The sequence below is a fragment of the Lingula anatina genome, chromosome 1, assembly GCF_051362555.1.
Source record: "Lingula anatina isolate TDL-2025a chromosome 1, LinAna3.0, whole genome shotgun sequence".
In the NCBI taxonomy this organism is placed as follows: domain Eukaryota; kingdom Metazoa; phylum Brachiopoda; class Lingulata; order Lingulida; family Lingulidae; genus Lingula; species Lingula anatina.
In genome coordinates this window covers 20,160,082-20,184,666 of record NC_141767.1, presented here as the reverse complement: position 1 = coordinate 20,184,666, position 24,585 = coordinate 20,160,082, and the positions used below count along the sequence as shown (strand labels likewise).

Below are 24,585 nucleotides of genomic sequence, written 5' to 3'. Positions count from 1 at the left end.
ATTTTTCACTTGATATTTAACATTAATAAAAATCAACCCAACTCCGCAGGGACTCACGCAAAGTGCAATCATCTGAATTACATGACATAGTTGCTTTTGTTTCCAATGTAGTCGTATAATCACCAGTTTTTCTGTATTCTACTTAACACCAGAAGGAGACGTGTATATCTCTTAAGCTGACTGCACTCAGCAAGAATCCCCACAGAGTAAGGTCATTCCACGTAGACCTATGGTATTTAAAAGAATACACCCTCAAATTACAATGGCCCTTAGTCTTACAGTTCTAAATCGAAAACATGATATTTGGTAAAAACTGGCTCAAACTGAGTTTTAGATAGGTCTGCACTCCACTATGAAACAAAAAGTCGTCACAATATCGATTGTTTCTGTCAGGGAGTAATGGCTTCAGTTCAGAAGAAAACACCAGTGCAGCAGTGTCCTGCCAGGGATTTGAAATAATAATCCCTCTCTGTTGTCCTCCCATCATTCAAAATTGAGATTATTAGGGACACATTGGTGAGGTCACACTGAGGCAAGATTGTTGGAACAGATACTCTTTGATAATATACATGATTTTGGTGAAATAGTAGCAAAGTTATCTTCAACAAAAATGGCATTTTTTTTTTTTTTTTTTTTTTTGACAAACTATCTAGTCAAGTTGCAAGTTTTCTATAACTTCATGAAATGGTCCATTTTATGGATCATCCATACCGGCATTTTTTTCAGGAAAATGGAATAGTTGATCTTCAATGATTAAAAACCAAGAAAATGTTTATTTAAAACTATATATATATATGATTTTGCATAGATTTGTAACCAAACTGAACGTATTGTATTTGAACTTAATTTGCACAGAATTTTTTAGATAATGCACAAAAAATATAAGCTCAGTGTCATTGATACAGAAGAATTAACTAAAGAAAAAATAGGGAACAATAGGTTTAGATAAACTGTTTTTTTTATTGACAATTCATACCATATGTACAAATCAGCATCATAAAACATTGAAGTCCCATGAAATACAGTAGTATAAATATGTTCATAGGTACTACGTCATCAAAAAGTAGATCTAAATGATTTAGTATTGATCTTGTGATCTTAACATATCACATGATAAAGTTAAGTGATCATAAGACAAGGCATGTGCAAAATGTATCATCTACCATATGGAAAAGATAACAACTTGGTCATGGCCCGCTTTTTAATACAGACATTGATGTAACCCACTGTATTTACTAACATGTTAAGATGAAATATAAGCTATTGTAGGAGCCTTTTAAAATAGTGACATAGTGCTCACTTTTTCTTGTGGATCTTAGAGCGCATTCTCAACGAATTAAGCCAGGCTTTACAAAGCCGGTGACCTAAAAATGGCGGACGTACATGAAAGAATAACCACCTAATCTTTTAATAGTCTCTCCGCCTCTCACACGCCTCCCCACACGTCGTCCTTGCGGGGTACAGTAATTAAATCTCGGCTCCGAACATTAATATTTCCGTGAATATCTCTGGTGATATTATCTCCGTAGATAGTCGATTCATTGCTGTTTTCAAAGATAATAGAACAGAGGAGCTTTTTTCCTTCGATCGCCTTCAGCCACCACGCTTTCTTCACGAGTTTAACTGATGAGCATGCGCACTTAATATTTCTCAGGTAGCTTCCGCATGGCGAACGGAGACGTGATTTAATTATTGTACCCCGCAGGGACGACGTGTGGGGAGGCGGAGAGACTATTAAAAGATTAGGCGGTTTTTCTTTCATGTACGTCCGCTATTTTTAGGTCACCGGCTTTGTAAAGCCTGGCTTAATTCGTTGAGAATCCGCTCTTAATAATTTTGGAACTTATACGGTGATGAAAGAGACATATTTCATTCCGTAAAAAAAGTGAAGGTTTGCCTACACACTGTACATGAAGTTGAGAATCAAAGAAAGTGGGTTCTTGTTTTTAATGTTTTTTCAGGAAAGGAATGGATTTTTGAACCAAAGGGAATAAATCTCAGTCAAAATAGAAAATCAATTTCACAATCCATTTTATCTAATGTGAGGGGGGGGGGGGAGTTAAAATTTCAATATAGGTTATTGTATTTTAACTTTATCACCAAAAGGTTGTGGATATCAACTTTAGAAAATAAAACGTGAATAAAAGTTCTAAGAAAACTTTTTAATCCACCATGGTAATGTGGTCTTAAATCAAAAAAGTACACACAAGCCCATAAAATCGGTAACCATGGTATTCCAGCGCAGAGAAAGAGGTAGACATGGAATGAGTACTGCTGATAAGGGCAAACAGTTGCAGGTGATCACTCCAGGAACTTGGGTGGTGTATTCCCCCACAGTGTCTCAGCACGCTTAATTCCAGAAAATCCAAAAGGGTTGTAAAATATTGTGGCATCTCTGTGTTCAATTTTTCCTTCACTGACACATATAGTCCACAGTGTCCAGTTTCCTAGAATAAATGTCCAGCTGTTCTGCTGCTATGGTTGATGAAGGAAAAAACATGGCATTTTGGCAGGTGAAATTGAGCTCTCTGTGCAAACAGGTATGTCCAGTATTTTGGAACACTTGGCAATGTAACTCAATCTAAGATTATACGTTGCAAAATGAAGAAGCAAATCTATTATTACCCCACTGCTGGTATATAAGTTAATAACCTTATTATCCCATTATATTATGTTGTATTAATTTCATAAGTTATCCACATGCACTATAATGCAATGGCAATAGTTATGTAAACCATTTGGCAAACTTAATTTTTGTCTGTTGTCAATATATTATATAGCAGAGTAAACAGGGTGCTCTATTAATATAGCGGGTGATAAACAGGAAGGCTCATGAGTTCTGTCGTATGCCTCTAATTTCCAATAATTTACCAACTTAGAATAATTCATTAGACTTATTTCTCAATTGTGATATGAATGAATGAATACAAATTTAATGATCAAGTGAACTCTTGATGCCATTTCTGTTTTAATGATGAGACCAAGGGAATGTATTGTTAATCACTTCTATTCTGAATATTAATCTATAGGATGTACATAGGACAGATGTCAAGGTGGCAGTCTGTGTAGTACCTACCAACCAGTTAGTCTGCATTGAAAGTCCAGTGGTGTCCAGACTGGAGAAGTTAGAAGGGAGAGTTGCCCCGCCCCCTGTTGGCCATAATGCTCACTACAGCTGGTTGAAGGGGACCAAATGCATGACAACACAGACTATTTGGCCCGACTTCAACCAGCTACAGAATAACATTTCAATCTCAACTCTACTATGCTAGCTACAGTGTAAAGGTACATTTGCCTCCCCAAACAGGCCTCTTTTTCATTTACCACACTCCAACACAGCCGTTTAGTCTGCGTGTCAATGCATTTGGCTCGCATTATGACCGAAACCAAACTTCTACCATTGCACATTCTTATGGATATTGACTGATTTTATCCTAATAGCACTGTCTGTCTAGAGGAAAGAGACAGTTGATTGGACAAGGTTGGCCCTTGACAATATTAGAGGTCTTCTTAATAAGATAAAGCTTGCAGCTGAGATATAAAGCAGAGCCAAAGCAGAAGAGTTGATAATGATGATATAAATAATTGAGGCCGAAGTTGGGGAGGTGCATAAAAAGGGTTTCGTTTAAGATATGTTTCTATTTTAAATCAATTTTGTTCTCTGGAGAGAAAAAAGTATTGATTTTAGAAGCTTGCCAAATTCAACAGGAAGAAAGTCTGTTTGAGGAAAAATATGTTCAATTGATTTGGTGGTGCATTGTTTTAAGATCTTCTTTCCTATAATTCATATATTTTGTAATTTGCATGATAATATGTCTACATATATAAATCTAGTGCAGTTGCTGTGGAGATCTGCGTGCAAGCAAAAAAGCAATGAAATTTCATTAAACAGGCTCATGTTTAATTTTTTACCTAAAAATTGATTGAAAAATAATTATTTATGTACTCAAGTACACAGATATATACTGATGGTAGAATATATGAAAGAGCTTTATGTGCCTTACCTCCTCTTGTATTGATAGCCAAAATTGGCTCTCAGTGAGCAGTTCTTTATTGCAGCTGTACTGACCATGCCATTTGTTCCATATCACATCATGGTGGGTCATTGTCCTTGAAAGCACCCACTGTGAACACAGACTGCCCATCTGGTACTTCTGGTATCTCTGGGACTATGAGTGGCCATCTTGGATACTTGACTTTAGAATGGCATATCCTATAGTGTTTCCTACAGGAAGGCTGCTAGAATGTAAAATCTAGGAATGGACTAAATCAGTGAGCTCTCTTACACCTCATAGGGACATGTCTCTCATATCATGTCATCAGTCTTAGTTTTGCATCGCTTAATGTCGTCACATACTCTGTAACATTCTCTAATCTGCATGCTTGCGCTGCCTTTTCTCTTTCCACTCACATTCATTAACATACTCCATTATACTTGCATACCCTGATGGTCATCACACGCTTTGCTCCAGATGTGCCACTCTTGTGGAATTGTTCACTCATTATTCATATCTCTCAGACACACAGACACAGCCCTCCAGAGCTTCATGAACAGTGTAGATTGGTACCCTTCAACCAGCCACAACAGCACATTGGCTATTGATCTTCATCCCCAGAGATACCTACCACCAAGCCTTCAGTGTGAAAAAACATCAGTCCATTGCTGCCATTGTCGATGATGCAAAATCCCTGAAATGAAGTGGCATTCAAAAGAAGTCTTTTGTTGTGAAAAATTAAAATCGACTGTCTATAGCCTTCTTAAACACGATACAAAATTGCTGAAATGAAGATAAAAAGAAAATGAATCCTTTCATTGTAGAAAAAAACTATTAGTCTTAAGCTGCTGCCCAGGATATTACTAAATTGTTGTAGTGATGAGAAAACTGTGACCCATTCTTGTCTGTGTGCTTCTGTCCTGCAACATGGCTGTCTATCTGGTGTATCTAATTGATTGCGTCCTGAGTAAAATTAGATTCACAGATAGTACCATAATTACGTTATGCCAGCCATCAATGGACTGGCTTTAGAATAGATATTTTGTGGTCTGCTATCTGCAATTCAGTAGTAATAGGTCCATAGCCTTGCTCTCTGTAATACGAATATTAATTATTTCAAACGTGGCAAATTCCAGAGACCACTGTGAGATAACTTCGTGCAAAATTTATGGTAAAAAAAAGTTGATTTTTGAATATTCATCCTATTTCGGCATCATCATCATCATAAGCCCTGCAGACTGCTGTTAATTTTAGACATAAGCTTACCGTAAGTAGCAAGAAGAGAAAATGGCAAGTTATTGACCAGTTAATGTCATTGTCCATTGTCAGTGGACCAGATGGGAGATTTAGAGATTGGATGTTGCTATCATCAATAGAAAAGGCAACATTAAGTACAGATGGTCTTCGATTCACAATCAATTTTGACTGTAATTATGCTTATTCATGCAGGCCGATGTAGGAACTCGGGCTATATTGCTGCGGAACAATGGGCAGAAAATGAAAAACCACATCAACTTTTCATAACTAATGGGATTCTCATTTTGTCTATTAGATTAAGAAATGCTCAATATTTTAGTAAACCCGATTGGTATTTAAGACTAAGTCTGTAGTTTACATGGCAATTGCAGACATATTATATGAAATCAGATTTTAAAAAATATTTATATGAAACATTTTTGAGGGAAATGTTAAATTACTACTCTGTGTGCATAATGAGAATAATGTTTGGCCATTTTTATGTATTTATTTTCTAAAAGTGCAATAGACAAAATCAATATTTCTTTCCTAAAGAAGCACATTTATGATTTGTTCATTTCTTTCCAATGTATCCTTACCTCCTGTTGAGTAAAGAATGACCTTTTTCCAACCAACGGACCAATCAATCCAGACCCATCAGTTGTTGTCCGTCTTCTATGTGTTCTCCCTGCAGCAGAGATATACAGTATCCATTTAATGCAACTTGCACTCCATTTGAAATCCAGTTCTTCTGTGTTCTGACTGGTGTGTGGTGACCCTTTCCCTCCCTCCACTGTCTGGATAGCTAGCTGTGTCTGTTCCAGACTGAATCGGTCTGATCCCACAGCCTCACTGGCCATACACACTGGGGCCACAGCTGCTGGCAAAACCTGCTCTCGGAAAAGAGGCTATTATTATTGGGTTTGTTCCCAGGTGAGATAGAAGACCATTCTCTGTGGTTTGAATCAGCCAGAGCACATGGTAGTTTGCTCCTTGCTCAGCTATAGAGTAGAAGTTCATTAACTGGCCTATTGATTGCAACGTGCCATCAAAAGATGCTATCGCTTTTCTTCGAGTTTTTCAGCTGTCTTCTTCTTCTTACCACTCCAAGAGGAAGAGCTCAGTCAGCTGATCACATTCTCACACCGATACTAAAGAGTCTTTCTCTTAATTTATCCTGTATAGAGGCATGCAAAATGCCGCCACAACAAGTGGCCTGTTGCAATGTTTTGGCAGACAGGGGCTGCTGCTTTGGCATTGCAGTGTACTTGCAGTTTCTCTGCAGATAGCTAAGGTTGCAGGAAAGGGATATTTTGGTCCCCCCATGAAAAGTGCAATATGCTTCATTATGCTGGCTCTGTTGGCATTCCTGTAAATGTCCCTAGTGATCCCCAGCTAACAGCTGAGAAGGGCAGGTAAATGATATGCACCTCTGCTCAAATATAGTTACCCAGGTAACCACGTAGATCATGAAGGCTGCCCCTTACCTACTTATATGGAAGAGGCATGTTTGCATATTGGCACTGGGACCCTATGTGTCTAATTACCAACCATATTCAGTCTCTATAGATAAAATTAGGCAGCAGGGAACAGCTGAGGAGCTGAGATACCGGCGGCTGGCTCTCCAGGTTTTGGATGTTAAAAGAATGATGATCTGTTGTGTAAGAGAATCCTCTGCTATGACCTACACCTGCTTGAATATTTGCATCAGTTTTTCTTTCCTTACCTCACCTCTGTAGTCCCTTTTCCTCATGTTACCTTTTACCTTGGGAGATGTAATTCAAGACAGCAGTATTGTTTTAAAGCAGAAATGTGTTTCAAGTGAAGTTGTTTTCACATGTTGAACATGTATCAATATTTAAAAAATTCTCTATGCAGAAATAATAAATCTATGTGATATCAAATCTGAAATTCAATTATTGTTCAGTAAGCATAAAAATGATGAATGATATATTGATAGTTTTGCAGCAGTACAGTAGTACAAATCTATTTTTTTTCTTCTTTCATTTTTTAGGAGAATATAGAGTGCCCAAAATAATCTACAAAATTTGATTTATAAGAGGCAATTTGTTGGTAGATTTTCCAAGCGAAATGTTCATATTTGGTGTCTGTTTAGTTTCTTCAAAGATTCCCATTTGATGGCCTCTTGCAGCGAAGCTATTACATACTTGTATCATCTTCACAGTGTGCTTGGAACTGTCTCTACATCCTGGCAAGTCACATGTTATTAGTCTCTCTCTTGTGTGGAAGTGCCTGTAACACACCTAGCCATTGCATTTCCTCCAGGTGTACAACACTACAGTACAACACTGATGATCTCTTTGAAAGTCAATATACTATGGAAAAGTGATTGAACTCTAGTAACAGAATCCCATGTGGTACGCATGTTTGTATGGTGAGCATGTCATGTGAGGTACACGGTGATTGTTAACATAAGGCACAGGATTATGTAAATGAAACTAAAAATATAAACAGAAGGAAATGGGGGTGATGGAAACAATGCATCTTAGTTGTATAGGTAAAAGTGATTGTCATAGGTGTGGATGGGGTTTATTAGATTTTTTTACTTCATACAGCAGTTCTATTTTGAATAGATTGTTGATGTTTCTTGTATGGATTCAGTTAATGCAAAACTTTTTGGATTTTTTTTTTGTTTGTGTCAGTAGTAAATAATACAAAACAATGTAAAGACGGGTGTTTTATGAATAACGTGAAAATATTGAAGAATATTTCTGAGTTAAGAAGGTCTGAAGACAGATGTTTCATAGATAAATGTGAAATTATGGAAGCCTATTTTTCTGTAAAATTAGTGTATTTCTGAAAAAAAAAAAGGTCCTACTCAGCACATTGTAACATGATAATTTTTAGAACCGTCCAAAAGTAAATGAAATATTAGGCCTTAACTCTTAATAACTGCTTAGCATTAGCAACATTTAGTTATTTTTATAATCAGTAATTGCTTCACGGGGGAACCATAAATGTGGCAGTGCGTATAATATAATGGGAATTTAAATGGTGGCCAGACAGAGGCAACATGAAAGCATGCAAATACTAATGTGAACCAGGAATAGACAGATGACCAGGTGGAAAAGATGCTTCTTATGTCTGGGAGCAGTTTACTTGGGATATCGGAAAGGGTGATGGGAATATTAATAGCTTGGCACTCTCAAGCACATACATTTTGGTATTAGTCATGATAGTTGTTTAAACGTTTATAGCCAAATGATAATATTGAAGGAGTTCAGTGTCAGATTGTTAACAGTAGACAAAGTAGTTTGTATTTTACTTGAGGGAGATGAATTATTTTTGCTCTTGGTTTTATGAAGTATCAGTTGGAATTAAAAGGAAGATTGGTTGGATTACAATGCTGTATTGCACAGCCTTGTATTTTTAATGGATCTTTCTTTGATAATATAACATGTTTTTTTACTGGTGCATTTTACATGCTAAATCATGTTCTGAGTTAATGTTTCAGTTATGTTATGTCTAAGTATATGTGATTAAGACGTGCGTCACTGTGGCAGTGAATTTCATTTAAATGGAAGAGTTCATAACTTGATTTGTGCACATATTATATTGGACGAGACATTAATGAAGACAAATTACATCTAGGAATTAAAATCTAGGAATTGCATTTTTATTGGGATATTTTGAAAAAAGGGGATATTTGGAAACCCAAAGTGACCCCACTTTGATCACGAACATTTCTTTAATTTTTTTAAGGTTCTTAAGTTTTGAATGAAGATATGATGATAGATCTCATTTAAAAAATTGTACTGGGACTGATGTACTGTATTATTTTTAGATCATGAAAAATGAACTAATGTCAAATTTGATTTGATTGCGAATAAACTTTATCATTTCTAAAAGACGTGTTCAAAATTACAAATGCTTTTTTAAGATGTGATAATGCAAAACTTGATCAATGGTGCGTAACATTCTAGAATTTTAGAATAAAATTGTAGCAGTTTGATCTACACAGTTAATCAGTCAGAAGTGACTGTTTTTATCCTGTACTGTGTGAAGATATACTTACATGTATTGCATGATGACTTTATATTACAATGTTCAAAAGAGGCGTAACTGCGGAGGAGGGAAGGGTGGGGAGCAGATGATATCAACATACTTAGTCAAGGTTAGTGAAATTTTCTTCACTTTATCAAGTTTCAAGAAAAACATTGTTGAAGTCAATAAAACAGACAAGTTTTTTTCTTCTTTTTATAGTGAGGTAGTGATGTTTTCTTCTTAATTGATGTTTTGTGTGATTGTATCTTGGGTGGCAAGTAAGAGATAGAGGGTGAAAAGATGTGGGGCATTAGTTTTCTGTTTTGAATAAAAATTGAATCAGCCAGAAATTTCAAATTTAATATCAGTTCCAAAAACACATAGTGGAAAAATCTGGTTTCATTATAAGAAATGTTTGAGTATCTGCAGTTTCATATTATCTGTTGTTGTTGTTGTTGTTGTTCTTCTTCTTCTTCTTATTATTATTATTTACCTCTGTACATTTTCACCAACTCTGTCTTGTGAAAAAAGTTTGAATACAAAATATGTACAATTTTTTAGTCTGTTTTATTTAGATGCCAGTTATCCAACTGAAAGAAAAAGCTTTTTTGTTAAAATGCCTGTTTTTTCTTCTAGTTTAACACAAACTAATTTGTTTATGGTAATATAAAACTTTTCTTATTGCTTATTGCTGGGATGATTTCTCCCCAATTTTCGTATTTCCATAATATTCTCAGTGCCCAAGACAATTTAGTACTGTTTTATTTGTGAATGAGATTACAGTAGTAATGTATCTGCATCACTTTGTCTTAAACAACCTCCCCATTCAAAAATGCTACAGTTTTAAACTATTTATATTTTCTATATCATTATAACCAAAAGAAAAAAATTGAACTTTCTTTCATGATTATGCTTGGATTTATAGGTCAAATAATTTCCATACTTAAATATTGTAATATTTTATGACCATTGGTGATTAAGATGCCTTGTATAAAAATGAGATAGTTAACAAGAATCTGTTTGAGTAGGTTTAAGCTACTTAGTATATGGATACTAGGACAGTATTAAGCTATTTGACATGGGATGACCATCTGTCATGAGATACATGTTCCTTGAGGCAAGTCGTAGTTGCTGAACGTGGAAGTTTTTCTGGTTGTATATTGACGGGAGATCATAATAGAGTGAAAAGGATGCGATAGTATGTCTGCTTTGCTGTTGTTATATAAGGCAGAGCAAAAAAAAAAAAAAATTGCAGCCCACTGTGATGCTTTTCCCTTTATACCTATATGTTTTGTCCGTTTTAAATTTATAGCATTTATTTCTAAGACTTGAGATTTCATGCTGATGCGTTTTTGCTCTACTGCAGTGCTCCCTTACCTAACCAATCATCTTATTATCCTTCCTATCAGGAAAAAATTTGCAAGCTTTAAGAAAAATAAAAGGTTAAACAGCAGGCAGGATTCATTTATCTTCTTTTTTTTACACTGTTGATATTACATCATGATGATGTTGCAAAAGTTTAGTTCTCAGGTTAGAGTGCTGTATGTCAAACCCCTGTTCTCCATGCTATTTCATCTTACGGCGATTGCTCAATAATGTGAAACAAATTTGATTAACTTTATTTCTCAAGAGATTTTTTTCTGTTAAACTCCCCGTGAAGGAGTATTAGAAAGTTCTAAAGGGTTTGCTGGTTTTTTATGTGGAACTTAAAATGAGAAATCTTGAAAAAAATAAGCTCAATAGTGGGATATGTGAGTTGTAGAAGAGACTATAATAATCATATCAGTGGTTGAACCCACAGAAAGTAGATGTCAGCTGAAAGTAGAAAACAGTTTAGTTTCAATGCGAATTTCAAGTTTGTCTGCATTTTTAATGAGTATTGTATATTGTTGCCAGCAATTCTTATTAGCCTGTCAGGCTCTTTGCTTGGCTGAATAAACTGTAAATTAAGCTTTCAAGTCTGTGGGAGGATTCACATCTGGGATCGCATTATTTAGAATGTTTTTTGAGCCTGCTGGCTAATTTTTTTTGTACCAAATTAGTCATAATTGATTCAAAATTTTGCATTTCTTTTCAAAGCTAAAATGTCTATTTTTGATAATGGTTCTAAGAATTCTTTGCTAAGCTTCTAAGAAGAAATGTTTTAAAATTAATTTTTATAAAGATCAAAGTAGCTTTTGGTTGATTTATTTATGCAGTTATTAAGAAAAAAGACAATATTCATTGCTTGAAAATGGATAGTATGTGTGATCAATCAAAAGAATAAATCATTTTAAATAAAAAAAATTAATTATTAGTGAATTATTATGAAATTATTATTACTAAAAGATTGGAAAAAGCAGCACACTTATTGAATTTTACTGGAAGAGAATTTTTCCTTATAGTCCAGGAGGATGGATACTTGTATATGTTTATGGCAACAAGCAGTGTACACTTGTATAAATATGCCAAAAGTATCCAACTGTTTCCCCTGCCTGTTTTAATCCCTTATTGCTTTTGTTATACTAGGTCAAAATATTATGGTATGATATTGATACAACTAAACAAACTCACTCTCACCAGAGGCGATGTTTATTTGCTTACATTTTCACTCTTACACTTTCAAAATACAATATTTTTTTAAATAACTCTTTTTAGTTTTTACTGAAGTTTTATTGTGTGTAAAGTGGATAGAACATTGTTTGGTTTAGGAGAAAGAGGAGCGATATTCCTTGAATTGTTTTGCATTGTGGTTGTTGAGCAAGTATTGTATGCACTGGACTGTGAAGGTACAAATATGTAACCTATAACATAGCCACAGGGCATGACTCATTGGTTACACACCCGATTTAAAACAAAAAAAAGTGGAACGGAAACAACTGAATTGAAGAAAAAGAGCCAAAGAGATTGTAGATTAAAGCATAACTGATTTTCTGTGGTTTCAGCAGCTCAAAAATGGCAAGGCGTTTCCCACGTGCCCATATATTGCAAAGAGTTTCTTCCCACCAAGTCTTGGAAGCCAGAGAAACCTGATCTGCCTGCTGCCTTTTTGCCAGCATTAATGACCAGCAGGGTGCTGTCTGCACCATGTTATCATTAGTTAGGCTCTTTCAGAAACTTCAGAAACTGTTCTGTGTTCTAACACTGGAGAGCCTTGGCGGAAGGTGAAACTTCTTGATGCCATTTGAGAAATTGGATGATGGGTGGGAGGGAATATTGACGGATAATTTGATATAGTTCCATTCTGGGATATTCAATATTTATCTTATTACACTGGCTGGCTGTTAGATATTCCCTGCCTGGTGAACCTTACGAGGAATGTTAAAAATTTCTTTAAATTATGTTAATGTCTGGAATCAATATGTCGACCCAAGATTTGCTGTGGTTTACAACATGTGCTCAAATCTGACTAGATTAATTTGTAAGGCACTGCTCATGAAATCTATTAAAAAGATGTCTTTTGAAATAGTTAATTTATTTATAAACTGATATTAATAAAAATCTTAACAGTGCTATTTCTAAAAAAAAAAACTGTCTTTGAAGTAGTGATTTTCAAAGTGATGCATATCAAAGGGAATTGTAGAGTGGAGGAAAAAGATTTTTGATAAGTAGGATGTTCGGATTGGTTTGACGAGTTGGGGCACCCAATCACTGGTTTGAATAAAGTACAAGAGATGAAATAAGAGTGAGTAAATAAAAGAATAAAAGACTTCCATTAAAATACTTAAATTTAGACCTGGCAAATAAAGCACTTAAAAGCCATTTTGATATCATATGAACAGTGACAGTGAGTTGCCGGAGAAGATACAGTATACGCTGAGTACAAAGTACATCGGTGGTACATAGAGATAATGACGGCTCATTTTCAGCCAATAGCTGCAGGGGTACGACAGAGATGCCGTAGTGAAGAATTCAAGACTAGGAACATCTATCTACTGCATATAACCTAGGCTGCTTTATAGCAGTGAACAATCAATAAAAAAAGGCCAGTTCTACTGTAGACCCAGTCTTAATTTTACATACAGACATCATTTTAATTTGATCAGAGCTGCTGTAGAAGATAAAATGTTGTAATCAAATATTGTGTGCTGCTGCTCTACTATCAGGCTTTCAGCCCAGGATGGGAGAGTCACTGCGTTCAGAGATGAGCCTAGAAAACTAGTGGAGCTCTTTTCTATGGTTGATTAATTTTAATTTTCAAGGTGAATAAAGTCTGTGAATCAAGTTAGATGGTGACATTATTAGCATTTTATAATTTGAATTACCAATTGTAAGGCAGAAATGTATTTCTATTTGATGGTCTTAATAACTGTTCAGTTAAGAGTTCCAAAATTTTAATTCATTTATCAAATTGAAAAATGTTGAAAGAATTTCCCCCCTGAGTCATTAAAATTCTTGCTAAGTGCATTTGCTAACTGACCGCAATGGTGGAAAAAAGTTAAATTGGTATACTATGTTGTAGCCTAAGTAATTTGCTATGGGGAGGAATGTACAGCATATTTTTAGTGGAGCCACTTACGGAGTGTTAAACAAACCTACGTCTCAAATGCCATGCAGATGTTAAAACAAGAAATCGAGCATTTTTTGGCCTTTTTCTGTCACGAAGGTAATTGACTCTTTTGCTGGTAGAAAATTTAATATTGCAATGATTTTCTCAGTTTTGAGTATAGTACAACTTTGGTCCACTTGCTTAGAGACATTAAGTACATATATATATCTTGAATATGGAAATTAATGCAGGGTCATGGTCCGAGTTAAGGAGTTAATTCCCTTGAAGTCACAGTTCATAGAGCCATGTGTATGATGATGTAAATCTAGCAGGAGATCATTAACAAGCTGCTGTCTTTGATGTCAACCATTGTATTATAATTGACAGTCTAAGTGTCAGTCTTTGTTGAAACCAGTAGTAAGTGCCTCCCAAAATTTCATGCTAAGCAGAGCTTAACAACCCAGTTATTGTTGTCCTTGGCAAAGGTCCCCCTATTACTTGATCTTTTTAGGAGATTACATAGTTCAAGGTTGTTTCTGTTTTAAGGAAGAAATGACACCAGCAATATTGATAGGACATAAAAATGACCAAAGCAGATGAAGAAATCTCCTTCACAGTCAGCTGTTTTTCTCTTAACAAGTTTTCTGCCTTAATCCTAATGGGTTGAAACATGAAATGCACAGTGCTGTAATAAAACAGCCATTCACTTTTGTGTAAGCTACACGTAAATATGCCCTTGGCTGACTTGGTGAAAGAAATTGACTTCATGTATATATACAGATATTAAACTTCCTGTCTACTCTATGAAAATAATTGAACAAACCACATAAAAATAAGTTTCCACTATTTATTTAAACAGAAAATAAACACAGCACACAACAACAGTAATAGAGAAAATACATCCAAACACCCGAGAGCTTTTAATTTTTTAAAACAATAAAAGCAAGTTCTATCTTTTTAAACTTCAGTAAGTTTCCTCACACCAAAAGTGGGTCAGCTAGTCATCCATGTTGAAAGAAGTCGTTAAGACAAAAAAGCCACACCAAACTTGACCTAATATTACCTACCTAGTCTGTCTAGTTTTAGACCATAAACCATATAAGGCATGTTGATTTGTCCATGTAGATGCTACATACTTCTTTACATTCCATACAGTCAAGTACAGATATGGCATATAAAGAAGTATGGAGCACTCACAAGGGACCTTGGTTTTGCCGCCTTCAGTCTGCCTGCTTCAGTATGCAGCTGCATGGCTCCTCTTTTTGAATGGCCTACTTTCTTGACCTCTCCCAATCCCTCTAGCTGTCTGTCTTTAATGAATGCTGTGCCTCTGGTCTGATCTTAATCATATACTGAGTAACTCCATAACTCGGCTCATTTAATGTTCTCCAATTGTTCATATGGAAGTGTGCCCCATGCACATTAAAACAGTGCAGAGAGTTCATTAAATATCACCCATGCTCGTATGCTGGCTGGCTCCTTTTTCCAGAGTGAGGTGGTGTCCCATTTCCAGCATTTGCCAAGATGGCAGCCTGCATGGTTGCATGGTGCATTCCTTAGCACAGCTGTGGAACTGAAATGTGAAAAAAAAATTGCATGTGTACTGTACTATACATCTTGTCCTGCACAGCTGGAAGAAAGGCCGTAAGATTAGAACTCCTAGATTGTTAGGAATCCACTCTTAAGTTTTCTCTACCGACTCTTCCATCAGTTTTAGAAGCGATTCAGAGCTGCCATGTGCTTTTTCCGAAGTGGCTGCTGCGTCACTGAGTTGGCTCACCCGTTTTGACTAAGTGTGGCCAGGGCACATTCCTCAACATGGGGAGAAACCTAAACCTCAATCTACACTACTTCACTGCGGATAACTCGGCATTGATATCTGTTCCTATAACTGTTAGAAGGTTAAGTTCCTGTACCAAGCCACCTTACTACCACCATCAGACCAGTTACACTGTGCTCTAAGGCCTCTTTTGCCTTCTGAATTGAAAGTTCAATTAGATTATGACCCCTCCCTATCCAGGCTCAACCAATCCAGTTGTTGGTTTGTCTACACTGCACTGCACAGTGTGTCAGCATGTTATAACTTCTGCCCTCTGTTTTTATAGCCCTATGCACACAATGTACAGCTGGGAAACCCATCAGTTTTCCTCTCTCCATAAAGCTCATGTGATGATGCTGATGCTTTTATACTTACATAGACTGACAGCATGGGCAGCTGAGTGTCATGGTTTTTTAAATCCTTTGCTCATCTTTTGAACCTAATCCCTCACCCAGATGGGGATGCCACTTTATGAAAACAGAAGGCAAGCTTGAGCTGCTCTAACTTGCCCCACTGAACGTGTACTAAGCCCTTGAAACAAAGAATTAATCAGGCCAGGAGCCCAGCCGTTTCCTGCCAGCCTGGGTCCATCTGTCATAATGAGCTGATGAATACCATCACTTGCCAGTTACTTGCTTTGAACATTGCTAATCCATGTTCAGCCCAGCCTAGTCAACACACGCAGTACCAAACATGGACGACTGAAACCGACAGCGGCCTCTCCCCATTCCTGGCATGCCAGGGCTGAACTGTGTGCCCTGAAACCAGGATACTTGCCCTGCAGGTAGTACCCAAGCCTTCACCAATGGGGTCAGGGAGAGAGTACACAGCCAACATACCAAAGATGGACAGAGGGGTTGTTGCCATGGTTTCTTGATGCTACAGTTTTAAGTTCACATGTCTACTGCTTGAACTCTCTGGATGCTGTTATTTTAAGGGCTTCAAAGGGTGGCAGAAATGTTGAATGGTGTAATTAGATTACTGCCAGAAAAGCGGGAAATATTTCCACGAGATGATAATCTGTAGTACTGTTGTTTTAGTTTCATCTCTGTTTTATCATATAAATAAATCTTATCCTAATCTGTAAAGAAATTTTTCCTGTTAAATATTTTCAGTGAACATTATAATATTGAATTCGGTGTCCTTTCCTGGTTTTCTTATGCTGCTAAATATGGAGGCCAGCCAGATTAATATGTATCTAATGCCCAGCTGTAGCTTTCAATCACTTTCACCTTGAACATACCCAACTGTGGGAACATGCTTGTTGGTCTTGTAAGGTTTCTGTAAAATAGTGCTACAGAAATTGTTGCTTTAGAAACAATGAAATTGCCTAGTAGTTACAGACTTTCTAGTTGTACCAGATGGGAAACCAAATTTATGGATTATCTCAGACTTTTATGGTATCAGACAAACGTTGATGAATCTTGAAAAAAAAAAAACTTATACAAGTCCAAATTTATGGCCGTCCAAACTGATATTCATAATTCCTAGTGGATTTGTACAAGTTTTTTTCTGGAAAGCATCAATCTGTGAAAAGTCCCAAAGCAGTCAGAAACACCAAGTTTTTTAACCTCTTAAGAACCTAACTTGGAACCAACTTCGTGTTGTAGCCAATATCTTCATATGAGATTAGCTCAGTGAACTGAAGACTGAAATTATTCTTATTTTTACATCTGTCCCAGGCTGACTCCACTACAACATTATTGCTCCTGGGAATTGAGGGTAATGTCTGACCAGCATAAGGCTGGGAGAGTGCCAGGGAGATGGAAAAATCAATGAGATGTCAGGCCATTTTACAACATAACTGCTAACGAAATTTGAATTTGAGCTATATTGCTCCTTGATCCCCATCCACCTATTCAACCTCCTACTAATTATAGCATTGGACTAATTTCCATAATTGATCATATGAATTATTGTATGGTGCTGGATTAACGACTTACATCAGTTATCAGAATTAATTTTGTACTAGAGAGGCTGAAATTAGGAATTAATGATTCGCTCCACTGTTATTATCATTTTTTTCCTGGTCTATGCATGGGAATTTGAAGTAAGATGAAAAAATATTTAATATTACTGTGTTAAAGTGTGCAGAATTATTTCCTTGGCTATTACCCTAGATACCTAAGCAGATAGACAGTGCACTCTAAGAAATAGAATGTGACCTCCCAATAATATTGCCAACAAACAATGACCCTTTAAGAGGTGAAGTTTTTTCCATATCCTTACCTTACTCTTTTTCCTTTACTGTTATCTTTCTTGTGTGAAGAAATAGAAACTGCTTTGGTAACCTGATTGATATCTGGCGTTACATTTACTGCAACCTATCCATCACTTATATAGCAGACTCTCTACTACCAGACTGAATTCCTCAACTTTCAAATATTCAGATCTTTGTGATAACTAACCATATTCCAAGACAAGATCTCTAGTCTCCAGTCTGGTATCTCAACAGTTAAAATGTACAGGGAAGAACCAAGTGGAAAAGGTACTTACCAAGTCAAGTCCTGGGAGCAACTGTACCAAATTTTCATATAATTGTTTTAAATCTCCCTGACGTAGGCGAAACTGTGCCGCTTCAGAGTTTAAAATACTTTGCAAATGAAATAGGATCTGCATCCAGCCGTCCAGGTGTGGGAGATCGGCTAGGCATATTTGGTAAATTCTAGTCCCGATATGGGCTGAGCACTGGAGGGCGGCTCGGCCTCAGACTCTGCCATTCTTGGAAGCACATCTGTCTGATTACTCCATTCAAACCAGGCCATTGGCTAGAAATCTAATTCAGCACGGCAGCCTATCTGGGGAGAGTATGAAGAAATACATTAGGTACCTCCATGAATGAGAGATGAGAGGCTCTGACCAAAGGAGGGGCACACTAGAAGCTTGATAGGTGAGAACAGCTAGACCAAGCAGCTGACCCCTATTACAGTTGCCTTTATAGGGAGTCCTGAGTAATTTCCAAGATTTTTTCCATTTTTAGTTAGAATGGGAAATAAAAAGGGAACTGGAAAGCTTGAAACTGAAACTTCTGTTCACACAGGAAATAGAGAGTGGCGCAGAAATTCAATTTTCCTTCCTCCATCCCCCCATTAGAAAAAAAAGTCCCTCTCTGAATGGGGAGGAATCCCAGAAATGAACTTCCAGGATCTATTTTATACCAAGTTCAATATATATCCTAAGACCTGAGCCATATTATTTGAATGACTCAAACAGGAAGCGAAACTGTTCATGCACATATATAAGTTCGGGGAAATATGTGATATTTTATGGATATCTGTAGATCTGTTAATTTTTATGTCACAGTGGGATCTTTGTATGAAACATCGGTTAAGCAAATTGTGGTTTATTGCTATTACCCAATGTTGTTAGCTAGCTTTCACTTTACCAAAGCAATTTTTTATTCAAGTTCAGAGAGTCAAGTACCTAGATCATGCAATACCTTTTACAGTGCAGACTGCATTAATGGTAATAAATGTCAGTTTGATGAAATTGATTTGTGCTGTAGTCAGTTTTTCAGCTGTATTTAGTAACTGTTGTCATGTGAAAGATTGTAAAAGAGACAAGGAAAAAAAAAAGAAAATATCTAAATGAAATGTCTTTTTTTTTCTGATAAGTTCAAAGAGGGATGGGGAGTTTTATTTCAACCACATTCTATCACAAATTTAACAATATTATTAAAATGCTGTAAAATATTGGATTAGGTACATCAAATGAAAAATTCACAGTTGTCGCTACTTCAATTATCAACTGTACACCATAATTTTCTTGTCTGCACATGTTACGTGTCATCGCCAGTGCCTAGAATTGTTAGAGACATAAGGCAATTTATTGTGCAATTATCTCTCTATCATGCTGCTCATCACCAGTACAAACATAGCCTGAGCATAAACCATTGGAAGTCATGCAAACTCTAGAATATAGTTCCACACTAGTTTTTATGAGACTTTTTGATGACTAAAATAATACAGTTTGCCTTCAATAGCATGAAACTGTCATTATTATTATTATTATTATTATTATTATTATTATTATTATTATTTACTTGTTCCTTCTTGCATAATCAACTGATTGTATTAATTGTTTTACTATTTTGCCAAAGACAAATTATTCAAGGATTAGCCAAGGCATGATGGGGCTGAGAAAAGACAATGTGGTCTGTAATGAGGTAGAACCATGCTTTCCCTTAGCATGAAGTATTGCAGTATGACAGTGGAAACAGGTGTTAGCATAACCCCCCAATTGTTTCAATGATAATGATATGTAACTAATGACATTTCATGAATTGTAACTTGATGTATTTTGCATATGGAGAAAATGACATCGAGCCTGTAATCATTATCATTGAGTATCAAACAAAAGCTGTCCAAGTATAGCTGCAAGTCTTGTTGAAGTTGAAGAATTTGTTTTATTTTAGTTATATCCATTGAAAAGCTATTGACATTCTTTTCATTAAATTCACTATCTTAGATGGTTGAATTTAATGTACTATATCTACAGAAATGGAAATATATTTCCTTTCAGTGGATTTTGTCCTCTTAACAGAGAAACTGATGGTAATATAGTTGATAGATTTTGTATTGAATGCTCTAAAGTGATAACTTAAGTGAGGCTTCTGGGATTCTGCTTCAGTAGAATACAATGTTCCCTACCTTCTATCTAGACTGCCTTACATATATATAACTGGAACAGCACTATATACCTATGGACACACGTGCATCCTGTGCATGAATCACTTCATGTGATTATAAATGGCAACAAGGTTTTTAACTTTCAGACCTTTTTGCTTCCAGTTAAGAGGTGTATGAGGAACCTACACTATGCAAACATATACAGTTATCAACATGAGTCAGAATTTGTTCAGTTTGATGATTGAGGAGCAGATCATCGAATAACTTTGTTTAAAAGTACATAGAGCATTTATGTTTGTTTTAGAAAATAACTTAAAGGTATAAAACAATTTTTGTCATTCCAGTTTGCCTACATCTGATGAAACTAGTAGCCTTCTTTGAAAAGTTTTTATCCTTATTATGCAGATGGTATAGTTTCATCATTTATTTATTTATTTTTAATATCATTAGTATTGCATAGAAAGACCCTGAACAAATATCTCTGCATATCCTGTTTGTCATATAAAGATAGTTATGCGTTCCCCCCAGCAGAGAAATATGCATTGATTATCCAGCCCTAAGTAAAACTATAGATTATCATGACCTTACTTAATTTATATATAAAAGATAAAAAGGTATACGTTTGATGCTGTGTCAGTAATTACATTTTACTGTCTTATTTGGTGAATATATATTTCAATTTGTGTATAAGTTATTAAGAAGTTCTTCACTTTTGTAAAAGATTTCTTGTCCTTTAGGTGAACTCAGTCTTAGGATGAGGGCATATATATGAATGCCTTTTATTTTTTAATATATTTTTAAGAAAATGAATTTTATACAGTATTTTGATGACAGAAAATTGTTTACACAGTATTCTAAAGAAATTAAAGATTATGCATAAGTTAAATAAAAAAAAACTTCTTCACTTTGGTGAGAAATTCTCTGTCATGTAGGTGATTATTTCACTTCTTTTTTTTTTTAAGAAGGGGAATGGAATTTTATTTAGTATCCTAAAGAAAAGATTGTTTATTTGGTATTCTAAAGAAAGTTCATTTTTATATAGTTCTGAAAGAAAGAACATTTCTAAGAGCACTTGCTGATTGTCCACTTTTGTAAGGATTTTTTAGATGATGACTTGCTCAGTCTTTGTAATCTTTTCAATGCAGAAATTGTGAGTTTAACATATGCTGTATTTTTTAAGTCATAGATTTTATACAATATTTCAAAAGAAAGACACCAATTTTGGGTTAGAATTATAACAGATAGCCTTCTGCGCTATTTACCTACACCTTTGAAGGGTTGAAATGAGTAGTCATGAAAAGAAACTGCATTTGGAGGGATGATGAATAGTGTATTACTATGACAAGATGCCAGTCCAGCCCTTGGGTAAATACAGTTCACTAGGATGATGGTGACCTCAGTACATACTGTGGAAACATTAAAAAAAAAGACATTTTCCAAATCACTTCAGGCTTTAGTTTGTACTTTCTTATCAATCATTTACAATGTATGGCACTGGTACAAGTGTACTGAATTGAAAAAAAAATTTAGTAAGGAAAGTATATTTCTATTTGGGGCAGCTTTGATATTTTTTGTAGAAATCTTGATTTAATCATAATTAGCAATGTTAGTAATCACATTTAGTGATTCATGTAAATGATAAAACACAATATGTTTTGTATGTCCATTAAATAGAATAACAATAAAAGTACAACTTTATTGATTTGGGCACTGTATATAAAAGCATGACCGGCATAAAAATCAGACTTGGAATGACCAGGTTAGAACTATATGGTGTTCACCCTGAAAGTCAAGCTGTTAATTATGCAGTTTTCACCCTGGGAGTTCAGGTGATAACTGTTCAGATACTATGCAGTCTCCACACCAAGAGCTCTATAGTATGATCTATAGTGTCCATGTTTAAAGGGATATCAGCTATTCATTTTGGTAAAAAAAAAAAAGGGATTTTCCTGGGATAAAGGACAATTTTTCCATACTTACCAATGGTTAATGAATCTCATTCCCACATTCAAAGTTAGTCCCTGTTTTTTATTCTAATAAGTTTTTTTTGTAATATTCTCTTAAGAGATTATTACAGAGTGTAGCCATCTATGGAGGTCACAAATTCCAGAATAATTGCGTTAATCCCCGTTGTGGTGGTAAAATTTACTCATTCATTTTTATGAGTTGTTAACAATTTATTTATTGTGAAATATGTATATTCTTACGAACAGTTGTTATCCCTTTAAGGTAAACTTTCCACATCTGAAAATGTCCTGAGGCCATATTTTCTGTCTACGTATCTTGTAAAGCTACTTTTCTGTTCTAATTCCGACTTTAAAAAACATTAAAACTCCTCAAATAAAAACGTCTGGTATATATATATTACCTTCTAAAATGCAAAGCTAGACATAGCAGCTAAGTGGCTGGTCAGTCATTTATACCTTAATTATTTAATTAGAAATGGTATATAAAACATTAAATTCAAGTGCAGGGACAGGTGATTTGTTCATTTTTTTCATGGAAAATTCAGTTTGGCAGAAATGTTTGATAAGATACCTTTTATGGTCCATTTGAAAAACTACACTGGGTCCAACTTTGAAACTCTGGTGATAACTATGTAATGTCCACCTGCATTGTCCAGATAATTACTTTTAAATATCCACCCATAGAGTCTAGAATGACACAGTAGAAGCTGTAGAAGACACAGTTATAGAGTACGGAGTGCATGCAACCAGAATGGTCTCCATTTCCTAATGGAGCCCCCCCCCCAGACCTTGCATGCTACCCAGTGATTAATTTCTGGCCACAGCTAGTTCAAAGATGTAAATCTAAAGGTCATTCATGTTTTAAACAAATACAGTAAATTACTCCAGTGTATTTGAATTCTTGAGTTAAATTTAGTGTAACTTGCACTGGGTGAATGTTTAATGATGATTACATTTGAAGTTGGATGGTGTAGTTGTTTTAGACAGCTGAGGTTGTGTTCAGACTCCATGATATGTTATTATAATTAAAACAAAAAAAGTATTATTTGAAAATGTCCAGTTGAAATAATGAATAGACTTCAGTTGTGACCTTAAATGTTAATCTGCATTAGTTTCAATGTGCTTTATGCAAAGTTGCTTTGAATATTGAGATTGAAAGTTAGAAATGGATCATTGTGTTTGATTTACCACTTAGTTAAATTTTGATAAACTGAAAGATATGTTTCTAATGTTATTAAAGATTAAGATTTTTTTTTTTTTTTTTTTTTTTTTTTGAATGGGAAATTTTATCTTAGGTTATATTTGTGAAAGTTATATTTTCCAAATATATCATCATCATCATTTTTATTATCTGTAAAAATGCTCAGTTAACAAACAACCTGTCACTGTTTGGCGGAATCTAGAACTACACATTGCATAATAGATGCTGAAAAGAACTTACCTTAGTTACCAAACAAGTATCAGTTCCCCTTGTCTTCTCCCCAAAATTGGTTGGTCCACATTCGGAGGGCTATATAAACTGGCGCAGTATAGTTTACTAGGTCCACATGTGCCCTGTTTAAGTGGAGCAGGCAAAGAAATCAGGAATCCCTTTTATAGATCTGGGAGTGAGCTATGCCAACCACGTGCCTGCTGCCTTCCTGTCTTGAAATGATAGTAGCTCAGGTTTCAATGATGCAGATATACTGGCAGGGTCCATATTTAGGCAGTCCTTAACTCTGTGTGCTTACCCATGTTAGATTGGCAAGATCTTCTTCCTCTGGTTGCAAAATTTAGATTGAGTGCCTAGCTCATGTGATTGGATCTTTTATTCAGTGTAAAATGCAGATTGGTTTTGGCTGCCACTGGGGGTTGTGGATTGATTGGGGAGGAATTTTTTGGAATTATTGAAATAAAATTTTATCTATTTTCTATTGCTGTGCTGGTTCTTAGATTTTATGGATAAAGTTAATGGATTTAGTGACTTTTCTAATGGTTGCTAATATTACATTACATGTACACAATATTTAGATATTTATTAGATTGCTAACCAATACTGTTATCCTGTTATTTATACTACATTTCCAAGATGTCTTACATTATGGTTAATGTAAGATGTGGCTTAGATAAATGTCAACTGGAAGGGTAAATGATCGACAACTAGCTATTCTCTGTTGAATTATGAATATTGATATAGAAATTACACAGAGTGTTTGTTATTTTAAGCTTTTTCAAAATCACATGGAACATTCACTGAAGCCATCTGTCTAAAAAGAACTTTCCCCTCTTTATAAAAATCAATGCGATGTGGGTCTGCACTACGTACCACTCTGGGTTGCCCTTTCACATTTGGACATGAGGCTATGCCAAGGTAAGGTGTACAAAATTCTGGGGTGCAAGATTTGAAATTGCCTTGGAACAGTTGTAAGAGATGTTAACTGTATTCCTGAGTGGGAGGAGGGCAGTGATCTGAAATTAGGGGGATAGA

General features: G+C 35.5%; 2 protein-coding genes and 1 long non-coding RNA gene across 4 annotated transcripts in view; 1 reads left to right on the top strand and 2 right to left on the bottom strand.

The window, feature by feature from the left end:
• Window positions 1-24,585, top strand: part of LOC106179550 (E3 ubiquitin-protein ligase MIB1-like) — a 42,838-nt gene that overhangs the window by 9,018 nt on the left and 9,235 nt on the right. The window lies entirely within an intron of this gene.
• Window positions 1,810-6,625, bottom strand: LOC106179624 (uncharacterized). Its single transcript, XM_013563343.2, has 2 exons — window positions 5,831-6,625; window positions 1,810-4,689 (listed from the first exon to the last, which is right to left on the bottom strand). The coding sequence occupies exons 1-2, from the start codon at window positions 6,089-6,091 to the stop codon at window positions 4,597-4,599; spliced, it is 354 nt and encodes a 117-aa protein (XP_013418797.2). The 5' UTR covers window positions 6,092-6,625; the 3' UTR covers window positions 1,810-4,596.
• On the bottom strand, window positions 14,538-18,431 carry LOC147764080 (uncharacterized). The gene is made up of 2 exons (XR_015331918.1): window positions 18,020-18,431; window positions 14,538-15,277 (listed from the first exon to the last, which is right to left on the bottom strand). It is a non-coding gene; the product is annotated as an uncharacterized LOC147764080 (long non-coding RNA).